At 30.8% G+C, this 22,053-nt stretch overlaps 9 protein-coding genes across 9 annotated transcripts in view; 5 read left to right on the top strand and 4 right to left on the bottom strand.

Moving 5' to 3' along the window:
• Positions 1–688: 688 nt before the first annotated feature.
• Positions 689–4,381, bottom strand: Vps39 (vacuolar protein sorting 39). The gene is made up of 11 exons (XM_018537959.1): positions 4,224–4,381; positions 3,953–4,126; positions 3,636–3,891; positions 3,292–3,524; positions 2,971–3,215; positions 2,476–2,895; positions 2,068–2,385; positions 1,565–1,991; positions 1,380–1,490; positions 981–1,305; positions 689–767 (listed from the first exon to the last, which is right to left on the bottom strand). Exons 1-11 carry the CDS (start codon positions 4,291–4,293, stop codon positions 704–706), a joined length of 2,643 nt encoding a protein of 880 aa, XP_018393461.1. The 5' UTR covers positions 4,294–4,381; the 3' UTR covers positions 689–703.
• A 1,267-nt stretch (positions 4,382–5,648) lies between these two features.
• Positions 5,649–6,910, bottom strand: LOC108772414 (uncharacterized). Its single transcript, XM_018537935.1, has 3 exons — positions 6,597–6,910; positions 6,235–6,504; positions 5,649–6,140 (listed from the first exon to the last, which is right to left on the bottom strand). Exons 1-3 carry the CDS (start codon positions 6,880–6,882, stop codon positions 5,983–5,985), a joined length of 714 nt encoding a protein of 237 aa, XP_018393437.1. The 5' UTR covers positions 6,883–6,910; the 3' UTR covers positions 5,649–5,982.
• A 997-nt stretch (positions 6,911–7,907) lies between these two features.
• Positions 7,908–9,207, top strand: LOC108772395 (carbonyl reductase [NADPH] 1). The gene is made up of 3 exons (XM_018537916.1): positions 7,908–8,219; positions 8,475–8,713; positions 8,814–9,207. The coding sequence occupies exons 1-3, from the start codon at positions 7,908–7,910 to the stop codon at positions 9,115–9,117; spliced, it is 855 nt and encodes a 284-aa protein (XP_018393418.1). The 3' UTR covers positions 9,118–9,207.
• A 583-nt stretch (positions 9,208–9,790) lies between these two features.
• Positions 9,791–10,845, bottom strand: LOC108772415 (U6 snRNA-associated Sm-like protein LSm2). The gene is made up of 4 exons (XM_018537936.1): positions 10,703–10,845; positions 10,526–10,593; positions 10,364–10,454; positions 9,791–9,919 (listed from the first exon to the last, which is right to left on the bottom strand). Exons 1-4 carry the CDS (start codon positions 10,703–10,705, stop codon positions 9,791–9,793), a joined length of 291 nt encoding a protein of 96 aa, XP_018393438.1. The 5' UTR covers positions 10,706–10,845.
• A 524-nt stretch (positions 10,846–11,369) lies between these two features.
• wal (electron transfer flavoprotein subunit alpha wal) lies at positions 11,370–13,401 on the top strand. Its single transcript, XM_018537934.1, has 4 exons — positions 11,370–11,721; positions 12,268–12,597; positions 12,681–13,130; positions 13,217–13,401. Exons 1-4 carry the CDS (start codon positions 11,680–11,682, stop codon positions 13,391–13,393), a joined length of 999 nt encoding a protein of 332 aa, XP_018393436.1. The 5' UTR covers positions 11,370–11,679; the 3' UTR covers positions 13,394–13,401.
• A 1,066-nt stretch (positions 13,402–14,467) lies between these two features.
• Positions 14,468–15,635, top strand: mRpL22 (mitochondrial ribosomal protein L22). The gene is made up of 4 exons (XM_018537978.1): positions 14,468–14,491; positions 14,714–14,956; positions 15,033–15,246; positions 15,358–15,635. Exons 2-4 carry the CDS (start codon positions 14,717–14,719, stop codon positions 15,576–15,578), a joined length of 675 nt encoding a protein of 224 aa, XP_018393480.1. The 5' UTR covers positions 14,468–14,491; positions 14,714–14,716; the 3' UTR covers positions 15,579–15,635.
• A 403-nt stretch (positions 15,636–16,038) lies between these two features.
• On the bottom strand, positions 16,039–17,769 carry RpL39 (ribosomal protein L39). Its single transcript, XM_018537970.1, has 3 exons — positions 17,669–17,769; positions 17,447–17,550; positions 16,039–16,199 (listed from the first exon to the last, which is right to left on the bottom strand). The coding sequence occupies exons 1-3, from the start codon at positions 17,669–17,671 to the stop codon at positions 16,151–16,153; spliced, it is 156 nt and encodes a 51-aa protein (XP_018393472.1). The 5' UTR covers positions 17,672–17,769; the 3' UTR covers positions 16,039–16,150.
• Positions 17,770–17,898: 129 nt separating this feature from the next.
• LOC108772437 (dnaJ homolog subfamily B member 12) lies at positions 17,899–21,712 on the top strand. Its single transcript, XM_018537960.1, has 8 exons — positions 17,899–18,434; positions 19,008–19,161; positions 19,839–19,984; positions 20,069–20,209; positions 20,809–20,942; positions 21,020–21,135; positions 21,217–21,380; positions 21,538–21,712. The coding sequence occupies exons 1-8, from the start codon at positions 18,302–18,304 to the stop codon at positions 21,645–21,647; spliced, it is 1,098 nt and encodes a 365-aa protein (XP_018393462.1). The 5' UTR covers positions 17,899–18,301; the 3' UTR covers positions 21,648–21,712.
• Positions 21,713–21,889: 177 nt separating this feature from the next.
• LOC108772397 (dnaJ homolog subfamily B member 12-like) overlaps positions 21,890–22,053 on the top strand; it is a 1,014-nt gene continuing 850 nt past the window's right edge. Inside the window, exon 1 of the mRNA XM_018537918.1 lies at positions 21,890–21,909. Coding sequence (XP_018393420.1) covers positions 21,890–21,909 — 20 coding nt within the window. The remainder of the gene's footprint in view (positions 21,910–22,053) is intronic.

Genomic DNA, 22,053 nt, shown 5'->3' on the forward strand with positions numbered 1-22,053 from the left:
TACGCCGGCCGGCGTAGGAATACATGATCGCTTATGACATCATCAATCCGTATTCTGGACCGCAGTCACGCCCCATCCTCCGTACTTCACTCCTTAGAGCTTTTAACTCTTTTTTTTTCCTCTCTCGTTATTACGTAGAAGGGTACTATGTTCGCCATTCGTCCTTACACAGCAAAAATTCCGCAGTCGCGAAAAAGCCCCACTGGTTTTCAAGCTTCGCAAACTTCGATTTCGAACGTCACGCGAGCGTGCATTATGCGGCCAATCGCGCCTCGGCATCGAGACGCTCCCGGAGGAATTCAAATAACCGAGACCGCGACTTTTAGTTCATCATTTTTTTAAATTTTGTTTCAAAAAATTACGCTCGACACTTTGATTATTGCCGCGAAGATTTCGATCGGTAAAATACATCTTTCGTATTCTATATGATTAATATTTTTTTCGTTTGCACTTCTTATTTATGGGATGTAATAATAAGCACACCATAAAAAAATATTGCAGTGATCGACCTAATAAATTTCCTGCGAAAGATAATTTTACTAATAATTTTTAATACGATTGCAGATAATTTTTGAATTTTAACAATACATATATTTGAATTTCGTATATGCGAAATTCATATAAAATACATACGATATATACAATCTTAAATTTATGTACGATAAGACTTATGTAATTTATGTATAATCTTGCAACTCCGTCTTTATCCCTTGCGATCTTGACAAGAATAATGAACTATATCACCATTGGGATATCTCGCAAAAGCGCTAAAGAAACAGAATTGATTAGTATTATAAATGGTTTGTGTCAATTTATGAGATCTAGACCCTTATTCATTGTGCATATTTTATACATGGTAAAAAAAACTACGCAACAATAATATAACGATACAGACATTGTCGTTAAAAATTATAGAACACGGGCCCTAATCTACACACATGTGCGATAAATACCTTAAATTATAAGACACATATACGAACCTTTGGTTACCAAATCGTTTTTTACAAACTGGACATATGTTAAATTCTGTCATGAGGACACTCTGCGATTCGTAATGCATTCGTTGCTCCTGCACTTGTAAATGCTCCGCGTAAAGCAGTCCTTTGAGAACCTGCGTTCTCCGCCTTGCATTCAAGTTATTCTGTAAGCTAACTTCCAGGAAATGTTTTATTCTACCAATAGGAACGGAATCCGGTAGCACCTCTAGGACTTTCATAGGATTTATCTTTGAGGCATGCTCCTCTAACAGTCGAAGAGCCATTTCTAAATCTGGTTGTGCTGTTCTTTGAATTTCCGGATTACAACCTTAAAGAGTAAAAATGGTTATGTATACATAACATTGTATCAAACATGCAAATGATATAAACGTCAATACTTACCAGCCATTAAAACTCCTTCGTTGTCAGGTTTCAATAACTGTTGAATTAGCAAAACATATACTTCGTCAGCATTATCCGTCTGCTTTGGTTTCTCCAATGTACGATCTTGATCTTAAAATAATGTGCAAATAATTAGATATTATCTTTATTCAATTGATCTATTAATTATTTAAAAATCCACTTACTTTGATATCTTATATATACATTTTGGCAATATTGTATTGCGCGTGGTATATCATTTAAAAGACTAACGTATATCGATATGGCTTGCTGATGACGACCGAGTCGTCCAAGTATGATTGCACGTTCTTCGAACAAACTGTCAAATGGAAAATGCACTAATATCGTTTCCGGTGTATAATGCGTCGATTTCTCTAGAAATTGTTGTAATTTCTGTCGAATGTGTTGCGAAATTTCTTTCTCCGCTGGCGTTGCATTAGCATTCATGGAAGCTAGACACTTTTCTTTGTATTGATGTATCAAAACATTATGGAATAATGGATTGGTGTCTTCCCAAACATGTACTACATGTTCCAAGTATTGTATCACTAAGTCTTTGTGAAAACGCAGAAGGTAATCCAATATCTTTGGTCTAGGTAAATGTTCAACTTCCTGTAAAAAATGCAGCAAAAAATGCATAAATAAGGAAAATATTAAATGTGAAATTTAATTTCAAACAAGGAAATACCTGTATATCTTCCATAAATATCCTAAGACCTTGCTCAGGATCTTCGGTTAAAACCCATCCGGCAAACTTTAGTATTAAATCCATATGATCCTTGCCGAGATGTTGCAAATACTGTATAGTTCTCTCAGTGCCTTTCAGACTAGAATCGTTTTCCTTTGCGTGTTTCTCCAGTAGCTCCAATGCCTTCTTGTGTTGCCCTTTGGTTTGATACAATATAATGAGCTCCGGATATTTCTGATGCATCAATAAAGTTTTCTCGGCTTCTGCCAAATGACAGTGATTCAGTCTAAGTAAAGGAGCTACCAAGGCATCAGTGGTCTAAAACAAATTCCGTTCAATGTTTATTCCATGTAAACAGCAAGAAACTTCTTCCATGTATAGATTTTTATTATCCTCCTTCTCTTTTACCTGTAAATAACATTTTAAAAGAGTCGTATCTATAATCTTTAGAAGCTGCTCCGTAGCTACAGCGGTTAAATTCTTTTCTCCATTTACTCCATTTTTCTCCTTACTAAGTTCTTTATCCTTCGCCATTAGCTTATGCCTAACTTCTGTTAGAAAAACTATCAATGCACGTAAGCCCTTTTCTAAATCATGATCTTGTAACTTCGGCAAACTAGATGTTGGTTCGCTCAGTTCATGAGTATTGGTCGAGGGCGAAACTAAATCTGGAAACAATCTGATCACTTCATATGGATCAGTTCCCAATTTCAAAAACAGATCCATTGCCTCTTGGAACCGCTTATTGTAGAACAGATGATGCGCATACAATGTTTGTATTTTATATGTCTGTTTGGCTTTCTCTTCATTTGTTATGTCTGATAAATTCTAAAATACATATGAATAATGTTGCTATAAAAAATGAATTATAATCTACATTAACATTAGGTATAATTAACGTACAGTTAATTTTAATGCCAGCTGAAACTGATTTTGCTCCAGCAAAGTCCTAATCTGTAAGGTAACATCAATTGCATTGACACACCAAATTTGACTAATAGATGCCACAAAGACTCTCCCTTGCCTGCATCGATATATAAGTCTAGCTTTATTTAGATCCTTTATTGTCTGGATATGTAAACATCCTTCTAATGTATACACTTCCAATCTGTCGTGCACGATACCAAGTAAGTAAGGATCATCCCATGCTAAAATATGTTATAGAAAAATTTGGATTAATTATAATTAAAGAGAGAAATAATAATAATAGTCTGTTCTCTATACCTATTGCATTAGGTGTATCTGACCATTTTACTGGATTGTGCTGAACCAACTCTCCTTTTGTATCCATAATAAATGATTGAGAATCTTTGCCCAGCACAAAAGAACTATCTGATAATTTCGTAATACTTGGTTCTGGAGATTTACCAGTGGGAAAGAGTTCCTTAGGTTTATCGTTTAGGTCAAAAATCGTATATGACAATCCACGAAATCCTAATATTAATGTTTCGCCGCACCTTAATAATTAATACAAATTGATCAAAATAGGAGCATATGTCATAGCACTTTAATAATCAATACAATAAGTAAATAATAGACTTTAATAATAATTGTTCAGTGTATATTACCATGACAATTGACGAGGTATATCTGGTACTGTTAACTCAAAATCTTTAAATTCTTCAAACTTCTTTCCCTTCCAATAATACAACTGTAATTTACGTTTGACAGCAACACATAAACGCACCACGATGTTCTTTTCTCCTGTTAGGCTTTCAGTCGACTGAATCTCCAGAGTAAACAAAGTGGCACCACGAGTCTTTGGTAATTGACATATTTGTTGAAAGTTTGGTGAATTTAAATCATGAATACATACAATGTTATCTGTAATTTTCCTCAATTAGACTCAGACCAAAAAATTATTAACTCGTGACATCAAGTATACCTGTCAGGATAATCAATAAATTATATTCTGGTACAACATCTATCTGATTGATACGTTTTCTATTAAAATTCTTGCTATGACGTAACAATTCTAGTTTGTGACTGTCATCAAACACCAATGGAACATTATACATAAGAAGATGACCTTCCCTGGTGCCTATTAGTAAGTTGTCATCTAAAACAATTAAAAATTCAATAAATGCTTGGTTTATCCACAGAAATTCTCCTGATATAATTCCATCATATACAATCTACCAAGGTTTATCTCTTACCATAAGCAGCCATAGACTCAATTTGCACAGTGATATTTAATATAGACGTTTCTTCGTAAGCGTCATGCATCGTTGCGGTTTTAAAAAAGAATATCACGCTTTATCAAACGAATTTTTCATGAATTTTTTAAACTGCTGATGATACTCCAGTTGTCAATCGACAACACATCCAAGTGCGTTCACTGCATTCTACTGCATTCTTCCACATTCTCCTAAACGATTTTTGACTGGCGTCTGGCGTTTGACAACTATCGAATAACAATCGCAGAATCGTAGTTGAGAACAGACCTTTAATAATATTGAGTAAAGTCACTAGATTTATGAATCTAGTGACTTTAGTACATACAATTTCTGATTGGTTGAAATCACGAGACCTTCGCTATGGCATTTTTTTCTATATCACGTGATTTAAAAAATCGTTTAAAGATTTTATATATAAAGTATGCACAGACAGATGTGATGGAAATTGCGAGATGAGAAGTAGAAACTAATATTGCAGAAAATGACGAATCATGTTGCTGTGGTATGTAACTGCACAAAAATGACGAGATGTAATAGTAAAGAATCTTTGTACTTCTAGCGTTGATTACCTCTTTTCGAGAAGATTGACATATTTTCTCTTTATAGCTGCATTTTATTTTACTTTTTGCAATTATTAAAGTAAAATAGAGGTACATAATTCCATAAAAAGATCTAATTAAATGAGACGAAAAAGATGTTCATTTTTCAATCATAATTGTGCTTTACAGAGACTTTTGATTAGATAGAGTCTCATAAACTGTAAACGATACGTTCCTTTATTTTTCGCCAGTATTAATAAAAACCTATAGTATTACCCCCACCCCCAAATTCTCGAAAGTGCTTTGACATGCGTATATCTCTTTATATAGATTCGCGATTAAATAACTCTCCCAGGCGTCTAAGGTAGGCTTCCACTACAATGCCTTACTGATGAGTCCAGTAGTGGAAGCTGGGACGAAACGCCATATTTAAGTAATATTCTTCGCAATACATTAAATTAATTTAATAGAATTTTAAAGTAGTTTATTGGCTCATTGCCCTCTTTCTCTATATATTATTTGTTTCAAATAAATTATGTTATACATTCAGTTTTGTTCACACGGACTCACGTATATGATTGATGTATATATTGCGTATTTTTGAATAACATATACAATGGAAAAAGTAAATCATTTATGCAACAAAGTTTAATATTTTGAGCCATATAACTTTAATTTCAACACATAATTTTGTCAAATAAGTTTTTTTATATATGTACATACTGAGTTATGCAAGTCTGTTTGAATAAAACTTAAATGTATAATCGACGTATTCACGAAGAAAAACAAAATTTATATTAACATTATATATTAATATATTTGCAGATCTATAGATATTAAATAAAGCAAACACAATTTTTTGAGATACATATAATGCGTGGTTTCTTTAATTTTTATAATATATAATAATTACCACACACATATACGAGTGTGTGTTGTGATTGATGCCCTTACCAATTGATGCTATAACTGGCAGGACTATGAACTTTATCGTCACTAATTCGGGAGCGCTATTTTTTATAGTTAAATATTAAAGACGAGAGATAAGAGCCCGAAGTTCTGCAAGGATGTTTTCTACTTGCGTCAAAACGTTACGAGCTGCTAGCAAAGTGAGCATATGTTCTTCTCGAATTCCTCTCGATTTTCGTCTTTCATTTGTTGATTCTATTTGTATGATTCGTATATACTTTTGTCAAGGTTTAGTTTTGGTCAAGGTCAAACCGGCTAGTGTCGCTCCTGGGTATGGTTATACTGTGGTATATCGGTATGTGTCCAATTAATTCGGCTAAATCGAAAATGTGCTGTGATGCACTAATATCATACGAAGTCATTACTTGGTCACTCAGTTTCTCAATTTCTATAAAAAAAGATTGAGATTTTGGTGAAATAATATTTTCATTTTTTATGGAACATTATGGCACAATGTTGTGCGACAAAAATTTTTCTGTTACCTTTTTCAATCTCGTTTATAGCCTCTTTTCTGGGAAACACAGGTTTACAGTTTCGTAGAATCGGCATCATCCTACCGAAAGCAGTTTTGCCAAGGGTTCTGTGAATTATTAAACTAGAAATCCAGCGATGTACTGCCAGTCTAAACCTTAATTGACCGAAATTCAAGTTCTCTAGAAGATCAAACCCTTGAGGGTTTGGAGAACTTTTAATTGGAGAATTGTTGTAAGTCATCTCATCTACATTACGTGGTACACGATAATTCTTCTGATCTATATAAAAAATCAAGATTAAAATTCATCAAGATAATATTTTTATTTCGGTGCAATATCGCATTTTTTACGGCAAAAAATCATTCTTTTACCTGTCGGTCTATTGTCATGATTTTTCATAGGCAATGGAGACTGCAGACCTTTCCATAGAGACTGAAGATTTCTCTCGAAAGGTTTTATGTAGTCATTCTGAAGGTGTATTTTAAGGACCCATCGATAAGTAAACAATTGGAACTTGTATAATTTATTATTCAGACTTGACGATACTGCAGTATCTTCAGGGTTCTGTAATGTCTTATTTCCTTCTAATACGATTGATTCAATAAGGCTTATTAATACTCTGCTCAATTCCAAATTATCTGTATGAAAAATCAACATTCTATAATGAAGTAATATTTTTACTTGGCGTGATATTTCTTTATAGCAAAAAATCTTTCTCTTATTCTGCTATTTCCTTCGAATCATTAGGAGGTAATAATGTTTGTGATTTTTCAGTCATAAAGTCTTTAATATCTCTGATCAGATCTATTAACTGATTAGAAAAATTTACATAACCTGCATAAAAAAAATTGAGATTATATTATGAAACATTTTCACTTTGACACAATTGCCCATACAACAAAAATTTTTCTCTCACCTTCACGAGACATCATTTCACTATTATTCATTATACGGAAACAACTGTAAACGCTGGGCCGAGAAAAAATGTTGGACGCTCGACGCGATGCCGGGACAACCAATACCGTGGCTCCGCGACAAGGCGGTGGCTTTGTGTTACCAACTATACGAGGTCCTCGGTTCGGGTCCCGGCATCTCGACCTACGTAAAAGATTAAGATATAAATAATTATATCAGGCATCAAAATCGCACAATTGGTTCTTAAACGTGATCGATATACGTATCGATAAAATTAGAAATGACACGATGGGCATGTATAATTATACATTTTATAAAAAAAATTATTTTTATTATAACGCCATATCGCGCCTCTCTATAACAAAAAGTCATTCTCTTTTACCTTTCCGTTTATTGTCGCTTTCAATAGGCACTGAATATTGATCTTTCACTTGAGACAAATTATCATTTTTTATCACGGATCTATTTTCTTTATTTTTCCTTTTTTTCTTTCTAGTAACTCAGAATAAACTGTTAATTCAGGCAGCTTAATATTTTGATTATAAAAAGAAAATAATTATAAAGTAATTTTTAATATTATATATTAGGCTTATTCTGTATAATTTTCCTAATTTTTTAACTTATGAAAAATATGTTATTTTTAAGTAACAAAAATAACACAAATAAAAATACTATGAATTACTATTGATTCATGAAATGTGATAATTAAATCACTTGAAAAAAACTGACCTGGCACAGAACGTGTTTGTTTTAATAGAAGTACAATAATGCAAGGCATAGATTTAAAAATCTTAATAAATAATAATACTGTTGTTCAGGTAACTGGTGGAAACAAGGGTATTGGCTTTGCCACTGTTAAAGCTCTCTGCCAACAATACAATGGAAACGTTTACTTGACAGCTCGCGATACCACTCGTGGTTTGAATGCTGTCAGTGAATTGAAAAAGCAAGGTTTAAATCCGAAATTTCACCAACTGGACGTCAATGATGACAACAGTGTTAATACATTTCGAGATTATTTGCAAAATACGTATGGTGGCCTTGATGTATTGGTTAACAATGCTGCTATAATGTTTCAAGTAAAGAAATATTACTATAGTAATTAGTTAATAATTAAAGATATTATTGATACAATAAATACAATATATAATGACACTCACACATATATTTTTAATTATTTTTTTTCAAAATGCGATTATTTTTATTAAAGAATAACTTTTTAAATAGAGAAAAAATATGATATATTGCTTCCCTATTCATACTTTGATATAAACTGAATGATGAATGATTTTGTAAAAATATCGAGTACATATATTGAAATTTACTTATTACAGAATGATGCTGCGGAGCCTTTTGGGTTCCAAGCAGAAGAAACGATACGAATAAACTACTTCAGTTTACGTAGAGTGTGTACCGCTCTCTATCCAGTGCTTCGACCGCACGCCCGGGTAGTTCATGTTTCGAGCGGTCTTGGATGTCTATCACAAATTACTGGTGGCACATTGAAAAAGAAATTAGCTAATCCAAATTTAACTGAAACAGAATTGGACAAAATCATGCATGAATTTGTCAAGTAAGACTTGGTATTTTTTAAAAAATAATATTGCATTGATCATGTTAATTTGGAAAGATTTTTTTGAGATTTATATTCTTATATGTTGATTTGTTTCTAGTGCTGCAAAATCTGGTACGCATTTACAAGTCGGTTGGTCAAATTCAGCCTATGTGGCGAGTAAAATCGGTGTTAGCGCTTTAGCTGGTATTCACCAATCTATGTTTAATGTGGATCCCCGAGAAGACATTGTGGTGAATGCAGTACACCCTGGTTACGTAGATACTGACATGACTTTACATAAGGGAATCTTGACACCAGATCAAGGGGCTATAGGTCCTGTTTATTGTGCATTGTTGCCAAAGAATACAGAGATAAAAGGAAAATTTATCTGGTACGATAAGACATTAGCAGATTGGAAATAAGCATATAACGTAATTATATTACTCATTCCCATAATGCATAACATGTACAAATATACATATAAATGAACAAATACATGAATGTTAAATAAATTATTTCTATAACATAAATTTAATAGAAAATAAAGCTAGGAAACACATAAAAAATCATAAATAAGATTTAAATAGTAAGCAACAAAATCGGCTAATTACAATAAAAAAAAAGTAGTTAGCTGATTTAAGCGGGGGCACAGACTTCTTGCGTAATACATAAGGCATAAGAAATACAATCAATTAGAATTCTTTATTTCATGGAAAGGAACGAAATGAAGAGCTTTAATTGGTAAATTTTCTTATGCTTTAGGTACATGTAATGCATTATGCAAGAGTCTGTGCTCCCTGTCTTACTCACTGCTTTATATCTTACTGCTATGTTTCTTGTGTTTCTGTCTTAAGGATAATAAAGTATTCACAAAAAATATAAAGACTATTTTGTTACAAATATCTATATTAAAACAATTGAATAAAAATATACTGAAGAATGTTATATTATTACATATATTTAAAAAAAATTATGAATAATGCAAAACAATTCCACATATTATTTTTATACTAAATACGAAATATATATATGTATAGTAATCAAAGAGAAGAAATTGATTCTTAAAGTAAGCAATACATTTAATGAAATTGTAAACTATCTTGCTTGAGCATTCATTGCTTCTCTCCGTGCTGCTTCAGTTAAGAGATGGATGTCTACCTCATCTACTGGAAGTTGTACGTATCGCACCACAGATCCACGGATAAAGCAATTTTTTACAGACAACTGCAATTTAATATACAATTTGTTAATTATATTTAATTATACATTAATTTTAATAATTATATTACATCTGTCATTAATGATTCAATTTATCTCTCCTTATATGAAAAAAGTGGTTTGAGTTAAATCAACAAACTATAATATTTATAGCTTATGAAATGTTCAATGAAAAAGATGTTTATTTTTTTATCATAATTGTGCTTTATAGAGGCTTTTAATTAGATAGTCTCAAACTGTAAAAAAAAATACGTTCCTTTATTTATCGCCAGTATTAAAAATCTATAGTATAGATATACACACACACATACATAATGTGAAATATAGATTTTAAATGCTCACAGTGAATAACCAAAAAAATTCAGTTTCAGCCAATTTAATTAACGTTACTTTTTCTAAACAATTAATGCAAAATCTTTTGTATAATAATGTTAATAGCAATTAACATACCATGTGAGGATACTTCTCCGAATCTGTTACGCTAATATCAGCCAATTTTATGTTTAGATACTGATCGACAGAATATAATGTGCCACAGATACTAAAACAAAATATCACATTGTATTATTATAATGTCAATGTTATTCAAAACATAATCATGTGACATCTTACCTGAGGTCATTCTTCAATTCGACCACTACATCCTTTCCGATTAAGGATTTGAAGAAGGAATAAAACAGCTAAAATTAAAAACACGTCTATAGTTGAACCTAATATAAATCCAGGTGTTATTCGGATCCATGGAATGCCGGATTTTAAACGTCTCGTGAAAACCTTTACGTTACTTACCATGATAATTTGCGAGAGATTACTATGATCGTATATTTAGTATTTTATACGCCAATTTACAAGTACTTATGACAAATGCGTTTTGCAGACAAATCTCGGCGGTAAAATTATAACCTATGTCTACATGCAGATGTAGCATCAGAATGTGCAATGCATAGAACATATATAGAATGGAAACTCTTGGACAAGTCGCATAAATATTTAATCCTGTAGTTGCATGTAGTTGTTACGACATGTACCTTCTGCACTTTAAAAAATATTGAAAAAAAGGAAAGAAAATAAAAGATACAAAAAATTTAGCTATAGATAATGAATTTACTCGAATTAAATAAATTATGTTATACATTCAGTTTTGTTCACACGGACTCACATATATGATTAATGTATATATTGCGTATACAATAGAAAAAGTAAATCATTTATTCAACAAAAGGCCTGTTCTTTTTGCCTGCACTGTCTGAACTGGTACATACAGTGTAATAAGTTGAAATGAAACAAACGTATATCTGTTTCACTTCAACTTATTGCACTCTGTGCACCAGTCCAGTAAAAAGTACAGGCCTAAAGCTTAGCAATTCTAAGCAATATAACTTTAATTTCAACACATAATTTTGTCAAATAGGTTTTTCTATACACATACTGAGTTATGCAAGTTCTGTTTGCATAAAGCTTAAATGTATACGCGTATTCACGAAGAAAATTAAAATTTATATTAACATTATATATTAATAAATTTGTAAATCTGTAGATATTAAATAAGGTAAACGCAATCTTTTGAGATACATATAATGTGTGGTTTCTTTAATTTTTAATATATAATAATTACCACGTACGACTAGTGTGTGTTGTGATTGATGCCCTTACCAATTGATGCTATAACTGGCAGGACTTTGGACTTTATCGTCACTGATTCGGGAGCGCTATTTTTTATAGTTAAATATTAAAGACGAGAGATAAGAACCCGAAGTTCTGCAAGAATGTTTTCTACTTGCGTCAAAACGTTACGAGCTGCTAGCAAAGTGAGCATATGTTCTTCTCGAATTCCTCTCGATTTTCGTCTTTCATTTGTTGATTCTATTTGTATGATTCGTATATAATCGCGTTACGTTCCATCGACTTTGACTTTAAATTTCGTTACCATAAACATTTCCTATTTTTGTGAAAAGCACCAGAGAGAAACAAGTCATTGTTTATAATTGTTAATTACACCAAATAATTGTATTTTATGATAAATATAGTCACTCGTCGCAGTTCATTGAATTTTTAGTACACACATTGAAGGTTGTTTTATATAAAGTATCTAAATACGTTATGACATAATATGCTCAACTTTGACAAATAATATGTGCATATTCTGTTAAATTATGTGACAATTATTATTGGTATTTAATCATTTAAAATATACGTTTTTTCTTTTATTTTGTTAATTTTGTATTTACAGTACACACTAATCTAGTGCAATTCATATGTCCGAATTTGCTATCAAACATAGATTTGTAGTTGTATTCTAATTGTCTTTGAAATTTCATTGAAATGTCTCACAAAAAAATTTTACTTATTTTCAGTTTGCCTCATTAGCGCGTTATGAATCTACTTTGGTCATTGCGGAGCATAACAATGAAAATATATTGCCACTCACCTGCAATACATTGACAGCTGCCAAGAAGATTGGTGGCGATATCACTATACTAGTGGCTGGCACGAAATGTGAAGCAGTTGTGCAAAATGCATGCAAAGCCAAAGGCGTGTCTAAAGTCTTTCTCGCAGACAGCGATGCATTTAAGGGATTCACTGCAGAATCATTGACGCCGCTTATACTTAAGCTGTGCAACGAACACAAATTCACGCATATACTAGCCGGTGCAAGTGCATTTGGCAAGGCATTGCTTCCCCGAGTTAGTTTACAATTTATTCCTCTAAGAAATTATATCAACATTGTCAATTTTATGTTAATTTATATAAATCTGTTTAATTAAAGGTTGCAGCCAAGTTAGATGTATCACCAATAAGTGATATTATTGACATAAAAGCTTCAGATACCTTTGTACGTACTATATATGCTGGTAATGCCATTCAGACTCTTAAGTCTAAGGATAATGTGAAGGTAGTTTCCGTAAGAAGTACCTCTTTCGAGTTGTTACCTTTAGAAGGTGGAGATGCTAAGTGTGAAAATATCCCTACTGGTGATACTTTAAATCAAGTGGAATACATCAAACAAGAACTTAGCAAATCCGACAGACCAGAATTGACATCTGCCAAAGTTGTGATTTCTGGTGGACGTGGATTGAAGTCCGGAGAAAACTTCCAATTGCTGTATACATTGGCAGACAAGCTCAATGCAGCAGTTGGAGCATCCCGTGCCGCGGTCGATGCTGGTTTTGTGCCAAATGATATGCAAATAGGGCAAACTGGGAAAATTGTTGCACCTGTAAGTAAAAAACTAATTGCCAACATTGGAATAACTTTTATTTCGATCTTGTCTTGAACACCAATAACTTGTGATTGTAATTTCAGAATCTGTACATAGCAGTTGGAATTTCAGGAGCAATTCAGCATCTTGCCGGAATGAAGGATTCCAAGACAATTGTAGCTATTAATAAGGACCCAGAAGCTCCCATTTTTCAAGTAGCAGATTATGGATTAGTCGCAGATTTATTTAAAGCTGTTCCTGAATTAACGGAGAAGTTGTAAATTACAAACAAAGCTCATATAATATAAACATTTATATTTCAAATAATTATTTTTGTACATTTTATTATATTGTATTATAATGAGAATAAAATTTTTATGATAGTTTTAATAAAAATCAATTTATCATTTTAAAAAAGTGTTATGTTTACATAATGTCAATAATATATCAAATTAATTTTTGCACATATTGAGTTTAAACTGATTCCAACCAAACTCCAGTTAACTAATAAATGATTTTTATTCAACTGATGGAATCACTTAAAATTTAATTATACAATTCATTGTTCCTGATCTAATCTTCCCTATGTTAAACAGTGAAAAATTAATAATTTTATTTATGTTAAGAAAACAATATATAATTTGATAAATTAATTGCCAATGTTTAATTAAAAATTTAACTACAAATTTGATCAAAGTTATACTAAGATTTGTTTGTATAGTAAAATTTTTTGTACTTCGTTTTATCATTTTTTCATTCTCTCTCTATTTTATCACATATAATTTCTGTGCTTTAAAATAAAATATGCATTAAACTAAGAAATTTAATTAAAAAAAATTCTTATCTATAAATTTAATATAATTATATAATTATTAAATTTTTATCTACTAATGTTATATGAAAATTAAATTCTTTAGTTCTATTTTAATGCCTATTTCATTTTTTAAATACAGAAAATATATAACGCATAACAAAAGCGTTGCTTCCCATCTTTAGGTCCATTTAAATAAAATCGTCGACTCGTCGATTGTGTCGAGGTTAATGTTAAACGATGTGGAGAATGGTTACAAGTTTCTTATGTGCGTATTAAAACGTATTATTACAAAGTAAAGCGTAATTAAATACGAAATTAATATACACTAAATACGTTTGCAAATTAAAAATTTCTTGCAAGAATATTTGTCCACAGTAAGTACGTATCTATTGTTCTTAACACGTTGACTGCCACGGCAATTTTCAGAAATCTGGCCTAAAATGACAATTTGATTTAATCACATTATATTAGTACGAGATAACTCGTAGTTGGCGTCCTAGAAAAGAACGCAATCTACGAGTTATCTCGTAGTTGGTAGTCAACGTGTTAATAAACATTATTATAGGTTATGTTATACACATCTCTGTAGAAATTCGTTGTCTCGTTTCATAAAACTCAAATTATTTATTATTATTAGATATAATTTTTATTTATTAAAAAAGTTTCAATTAAAATTTGTTATATTTTCAAAGTATATTAAGCAAAATACACTATAATATTTTTATCATTCAATTATAATTTGTTTTTTTTATAGAAATTAATATATTGCAAATTTTCATATTTACAGAATATGCAGAGTATTCGCCAATGTGTTAAACAATTAGCATCATATAGCAAATCTGCTATAAACAGGACAAGTTTATTATTAAGTACAACAAATTTTACACAAATACCAACATGCAGTGTACATGTTTCTTCAATCTTATGTAAAAATAATTTTGGAAATTATAAAGAAGGTTGTACGAAGTTTTTAGACTATAATAATACTGTGTTTCCACCTCAACAACCAGGTGAAGAAAGAAGACCTGCTGTAAGTTACATTGTGTATGTATATTAAATATTAGTTATTGAGTTATTGATCATTTCTCTTGCACATTGTTTTTTAGTATGTATGTCATATGAAAGCAAATATAAAATACAGTCCGAAAAAAATGTGGTACATCGCGGGCTTTGTACGAGGAATGTCCGTGGACGAAGCTGTAAAACAATTGAGTTTTATGTATAAGAAAGGTGCTGAGATTGCAAAGGAAGTTATATTGGAAGCTCAGCGTTTGGCTGTAGAGGAACACAACGTTGAATTTAAAAGTAATTTGTGGGTCGGTGAGTATATAAATCAATACCTGATACTTGTGTTTTAAGTATTCTCATATATTATATTTCCTAAGTCTTTTAAGCAATTCGATTAATATCAAGGAAATATTTCTTATGCAGCGGAATCATTTGCTACCAAAGGTATAGTAATAAAGGGTTTACGGCGACACGCTAGAAAACGCGTGGGAACTATACACTATCGATATTGCCATTATTTTGTACGCTTGGAAGAAGGACCACCACCTAAGCACTATTATCTGCCATATCCTAAAACTGGCGAGGACTTGTTGAATGATTGGATGAAAAATCTGCATAATCGCAAAATACCGAATTCTTTATAATATGATTGTAATACTGTAAATATATAAATATAAGAACCATTTACCAATCACATATATCAAAGGTACATAAACAGATCTTTCTTCATTTAATTTAAATTTAATTATTAAAATGAAAATAAAATTTTATTATTGTCAAGAAAAGGTTTCATACTTAATCAAATCAGTTTTGCCACACAATGCTAAATACTTAATGCATTGATGAATACTGTATATAATTTGTAAATGTACAAATTTGCTATATATGTTATCACTTCTATATAACTTCAAATTATAATTAAATGACGATAAAATTATTAACTTAATATAACGAAAATATTACAATTTCAAAAGATTATTTGATAATTACGATTCCTATCTAGTGACAATAAATAACTCAATTTGTGTAAAACTTTTTTTAGAAAAGAAAATGTATAATTTTACAATATGTTAATGTTTTATTTTAAATCATACATTGATAAGACAATAATGTGAAGTTGTGTATTAATATTGTATAGCCATACACAGAAGGAAATGACAGATTTTATTCTTTATGCAGAAGATATCTTTATTTATCATCTGCAAATATGCGTTATTTACAACTTCAGTTTAGTTCTTCTCCAGTGGCGCCTCTTTGCATTATACCTAAAAACAAATACATAAAAAATTATAGCTTTAATACATAGATCTTTAGTATTTAGATAATAGTTACTGTAACAATAGCTATGTTCAGCAGAAAAAACAACTTTGCAGCTATTGTAGAATCTTTTAGTTCTTATCTATTAAATCTAAATGCATAAATTAATCATTGAATAAGATTAAGATCTGATAGCAATATAGTAAAATCTGGTTTATGCGGGCTGATTGTTAATTTATGTCAGAATCGATGTTCAATATTAAGATTGCAATGCTTTCGTTTGTAATGTAATCAGCAAGTCATTACAAATAAAAGTATTGAAATTTTAATATTAAATTTTATTCCAACATAAATTAATGATTACAGCTTATATATACCATAGTTCTATTATCAGCTGAATTTCATGTAGTTCATCTTTTCTATTTTTCTCTCCGATATGAAAACAGAACAGACCTCAAACTTATGAGAAATCAGATATAATGAAAGAGATAAGGAATACAAGTTTTAACCTATTAAAAATCGAATATATCAGAAAACATGATTAAAATGCCAAAAATCATATATTTTGGTGTATCCTGGTAGATAATTTGTTATTGTCTGTTCTCTATTTTGTTATGATTAAACTCTAATATAGCTGAAGTATCACAATGTGTTTTGTAATATTAAAATATTTTAGGGTTGCATTCTAAGGAAACTTGCTATTTGTCATATCCTTGTTTCACATTTAATGGACAATGAAGATAATGATATAAATAGCACTAATAACACCTCCCCAAATACAGGCTTCACAGATACGTGCCAAAAGTAATGATTAAGACTATGAAATATTTTTATTTTTAATATTACAAAATAATCTCATGTATTATACACATATCCATTTGGTAAAAAAAATTACAATAGTGATAATTTAAATTCTTAAAACAACCTATATAACAATAATTAATAACCTACATAAAGTTTACAAGACCTTTAAACCAAAAAAATCTGAGATTTTTATGAATTCTTATTCAGATTGCCGTTTTTTAATTTTTTCTTTCGCAATTCAAAATTATAATTCTAATTTTGTTTTAATACAGATACTATAGCAAATACAGATACTATAGTTGTGCAATTGTATGCAAGGAGAAGACAACGTTTATGATCAATGCATGAAATTGAAGCAATGTATCCATGTGCATCTTAAATAAATATCCAGTAAACATTTTTTTTTCTCGTAAAAATTTGAAACATGTTCACTTATCAGATTTGAACTTACCGGATAGTATTACCGGTCCGCATTCTCACCCATTGGGGAATCGGTCTATTTTGCTTCAACTTTTTCGCAAGCTTTCGCTTGATAATAAATGTCTTGTGAGCCGACTGAAACAGATACGAGACAAATTCAGAGTCTACAGATATAATTTTTAAATGTTTTTTATTGCAAGGAGATGGGATTGCAAGAAAATAAATAGATATCAAGAATATACGTAAAACTCACCATCGTGCTTATTGATCTTGTTGAGAATGAAGGAATGAAATGAACGTGGCGTACACGCGGTTAAAATATTTTCTAGAAGGGCGTTCGATATGGATTCTCTTCTAAATGGATGCACCAATCACAGTCGAGAGTTATTCGAGTACATCCGAGCGCAGAAGGTGCAGATAAAACGAACAGACCCGTGGCTATCGAAGATACCTCGCTCGATAGCCAATCCGCGTTCAACAAGTACTGACAAGAGTGACAAGTACGACAATTACGTTTCTGATTCGGATGAGTTCCAAAAGTCGACTGCTTGCGGAACATCTGAATTTCTAGAAATTAATCATTCTACGAATCGCTTCAAGATTCTTTCTCGACGTACGTATAGCTGTCTCGTTCACGTTATAAGGGATTGTATAGCAATATGGATTAATGGCGACTGTCCTCATCCCGTATCTCATCTCGTCTGCATTAACCACTCAGCTCAGTTGTGACGATGCTCATGACGTAATGAAATTATGATGATGGAGTGTCAAGTCTGAAGGTTCACGCCTTGCGATTTATTTTATTATTCTGCTCTGTCACCGTGACCACAAGCGAGCACGCTTGAATTCTGGTGACTCAGGACACCTCGGTGCTGCGACAGCAAAGATGGATAGTAACAAGGACGAAGCAGAGCGATGTATGGAGCTCGCGGAGCGATTTATGAAGGAAAGGAAGTATGAGGAGACCGAAAAGTTTGCCCGCAAAGCTCAGAAGCTCTATCCGACGAAAAAGGCCGAGGGTGAGCTTGTGATGCAGTCCATTCAACGCACTGTCAACGCGACAATCTCGGTTTTCCACATACTTAGCATGTAAAAGTGCCACGGATTTTTGAGTTTGTTAATGTTGATTTGTCCTAAGAGAGAAAGTTTCTTGTATATATTAATATATTTTATTTTGTCTATTATTTTTTTTATTACTTATTTTTTGATATGATTAATCTTATACTTACGGTTGGATTTAGTAAAGTAAAAACATAATTTTTATTTTATATATTATATATATAATTTATACAAATATATATAATATGTACAATAATATTTATTATTATATATATATAATTTTGTTATATATATATAATATATTATATATATATAATAAAATTATTTTTTTATCCTATATCTGACCTTTCTTTAGTTTTTCATTGTTTAGAGTTTAGAATATAATGAGCTAAATCTGTTCATAAATTTATTGATTTTATATTATCCATATATATTCAGGCAAAATAAAACTTGTATTTTATCCGAGAGTGCACATGTTTTTTCTGTTTATCAGAATAATATTGGTTACATGAATTGAGTAATTATATTTATAGATCTACTGGCAGAAGTGACGGTACTTGCAAAGCAGAACCAAAAATCTGAATCGACTGAACCTAACGTTAGAAAGCGGCAAAATGTAGCTAAAGATAGTACATATTCCCAGAATAATTCTGAGTATTCCAAAGAACAATTAGATCATGTAAAAAGGTAGATATTTTAAGTTCGTTAATTTAGTGAACTATTTAATACACCAGATCTCTTTTCAGTATATTAAAATGTAGAAAACTATAAGTCCAATAGAGGAATAGGAGACAAATACTAGTTGTTCTGATATTTTCCTACTTATGGTAGTAAAATAACATTAGTCAATCAGTGAATTTCTGAATAAGAAAACAATACCTTCTTTGTATTAAAATGTCATTGTCTAGGAATTGGAATATTCCCTCGATAGCTTGCTGCAGTATATTATAGAGATCACTGTTTTAATTACTCAAAAATAATACAGTATATTATAATATTTGTGAAGTATATTTTTTATTTGCTATAACAATGATACATTAAAAAAAAGTTTTCTTAAAAAATGAATTTGCAAGAACTAAATTATTAAAATTTTTTAATATAAATCTTTTAGTGTAATTATGCTGTAATAATAATTGTAAATGGATAAAAATGTGTTCTTTTAAATTACATTTTTTTAATATTATAATTATTTTTTTGTAATCAAGTAAAAAATTTTAATTTAGTTATGCTATATAGTAAATGAGCAATATTTATTTCTTCACATTCGATTTATAGCTTACTTATTTAATTATTATGTGTTATTATCTGTTAATTATTTTAATTATTTTGTACAAATTATTTATGTGAATTTTTTAATTTTGTAGGATAAAAAAATGCAAGGATTATTATGAGATTTTAGGAGTTAACAAAGATGCTACAGATAGTGACATCAAGAAAGCTTACAAGAAATTAGCGCTTCAATTACATCCTGATAAAAATAAAGCACCAGGTGCTGCCGAAGCTTTTAAAGGTACGTCAAATTTTTATATATTTTAAAAATTGAGAAATTAGAGTTGCGAATATATTTACATATAAAAAATTGATCTTTTTACAGCTATTGGCAATGCTGTTGCTATTCTTACCGATACAGAAAAACGGAAACAATACGACACATACGGTCCCGAGGAAGAACGAATGCAGAGTACACACAGTCGCCAAGGCCATACACATTACAATTATACTCGTGGATTTGAAGGTAAAAGAATATTAAGAGAAAAGGCATATTCCTGCATGTGAACTGTGGGTCGTTTGAGATACAGACAAAATTTTAAGTAGCTGTAACATTGTAATAAATTAGAGAGGGAGGAATCTTTAGAAAGAGGACTTTAATTTAAAAGCAATAGGTAGTACTATATAAGGTTTTACTGAGCGCTCAGTGAGCTCTAATTGGCATATTCTGTTCCAAAAGTATAGACCATACAGGTACAAAAGCTCAATGAGCGATTATAGTACCAAATGCATCCATATTCCATAGTGAGGATATATAGATTATGGTGTAAAAATATAAAGAAAAACATTTCCGTGACTTTTGTCAAATTTCTGCAATCTTACTAGTAGATAAGTCGTAAGCGTTCCATAGTTTACATTGCATTAGCAAAAGAACACATAATGATATCGAGATTCAGCGAAGAAATCGAACGACCAAGCGAAACTGGAATATTTTATGGCAAAGATTCAGAGAATGAAGTGGATCACTATAGAAGTAGATACGACATTATTGAAAAACAGCAGTTCACACGTACGGGTATTCATTTATATAAGTTTATACATTAAAACATAATCTATCTTTTTTAGCTGATATCACAGCTGAAGAATTATTCAACATGTTTTTCGGTGTTGGTTTTCCACAACAAGAATTTTATATGCGTCGGTCAGGTGGAAGGTGGACGCGGCAGACAGAAGCGCAAGCGCAACATGCTCATTCTCAGGTAGAGCACAAAGAAATTTACTTTGTTAGCTTAATTTCAAAGTACTTTCTTTTTTTTCATGATGTAACATTTTTCAGCAAGCAAACGGATATACTACATTTCTTCAGATGTTGCCAGTTCTGTTACTAATATTGTTAACTATGATGAGCAGCTTTTTCATATCTGATCCAGTATATAGTCTGCATGCAAGTTCGTAAGTATGCCAACGAATAATTAATGCAAATGTAGATTTTCATAGGCTAAATTTATGTAATGATTTTTTCCTTACTTATAGGAAATATTCTGTGGCCAGAGCAACTCAGGTTTTGAAAGTGCCATATTATGTTAAGGAGAACTTTCATAGTGAATATCAAGGTAGCTTACGTAGGCTAGAAATTTCAATTGAAGAAGATTTTCTGAATAATTTAAGGCAAGCCTGTACCAGAGAGAAGAATTACAGTATGTATATATTTACTTCATTTATCTCCTTCAATATATTTATTATATTTTTCATTAATATTATTATGATGCCAATTAACATAAATTCCTTGTAAATATTCTGAAAATGTTTCAAATTTATTTTCTATAATCTAATTCATTTTCTATAATCTAATAGGGGAGAATATAATGTGGAAAGCCCGTAATTTTGGAGATCAAGATCTGTTCATAAAAGCAAAACATCTCGAAACACCTTCGTGTAAAAAACTACAAGAACTGCAAGCATAGTATATAAAACATGTCAACTAAAACAAAAGTTTTGTGTGTTGTAGATAGATGTATAATATACGAGTATTTACACATATATAATTATCTTTGAGTGTATAATGAAAATTTGTTATAAAATACAATTACGTATAAAATACCTTTATACACTTAGAGTAAATCAGAATATATTTCTATGTCCAACACTACAAACATATTTGGACTACTGTAGTCGTTCATTCCATGCACAAATCTTAAATTGCATAATGAACGATTCCTATGTAAAGTATAAATGAAGTTTTAATCTTTATTTATATATAACTTGAGTAAAAAATTAAATCTTTTTTCGTTTCACATATGATAATTTCTATTTTTTTAAAACAAATATATACATATAAATTTTAGTTAAAATATATATATATATATATAT

Source organism: Cyphomyrmex costatus, unplaced genomic scaffold, assembly GCF_001594065.2.
Source record: "Cyphomyrmex costatus isolate MS0001 unplaced genomic scaffold, Ccosl1.0 scaffold189, whole genome shotgun sequence".
NCBI classification, from domain to species: Eukaryota; Metazoa; Arthropoda; class Insecta; order Hymenoptera; family Formicidae; genus Cyphomyrmex; species Cyphomyrmex costatus.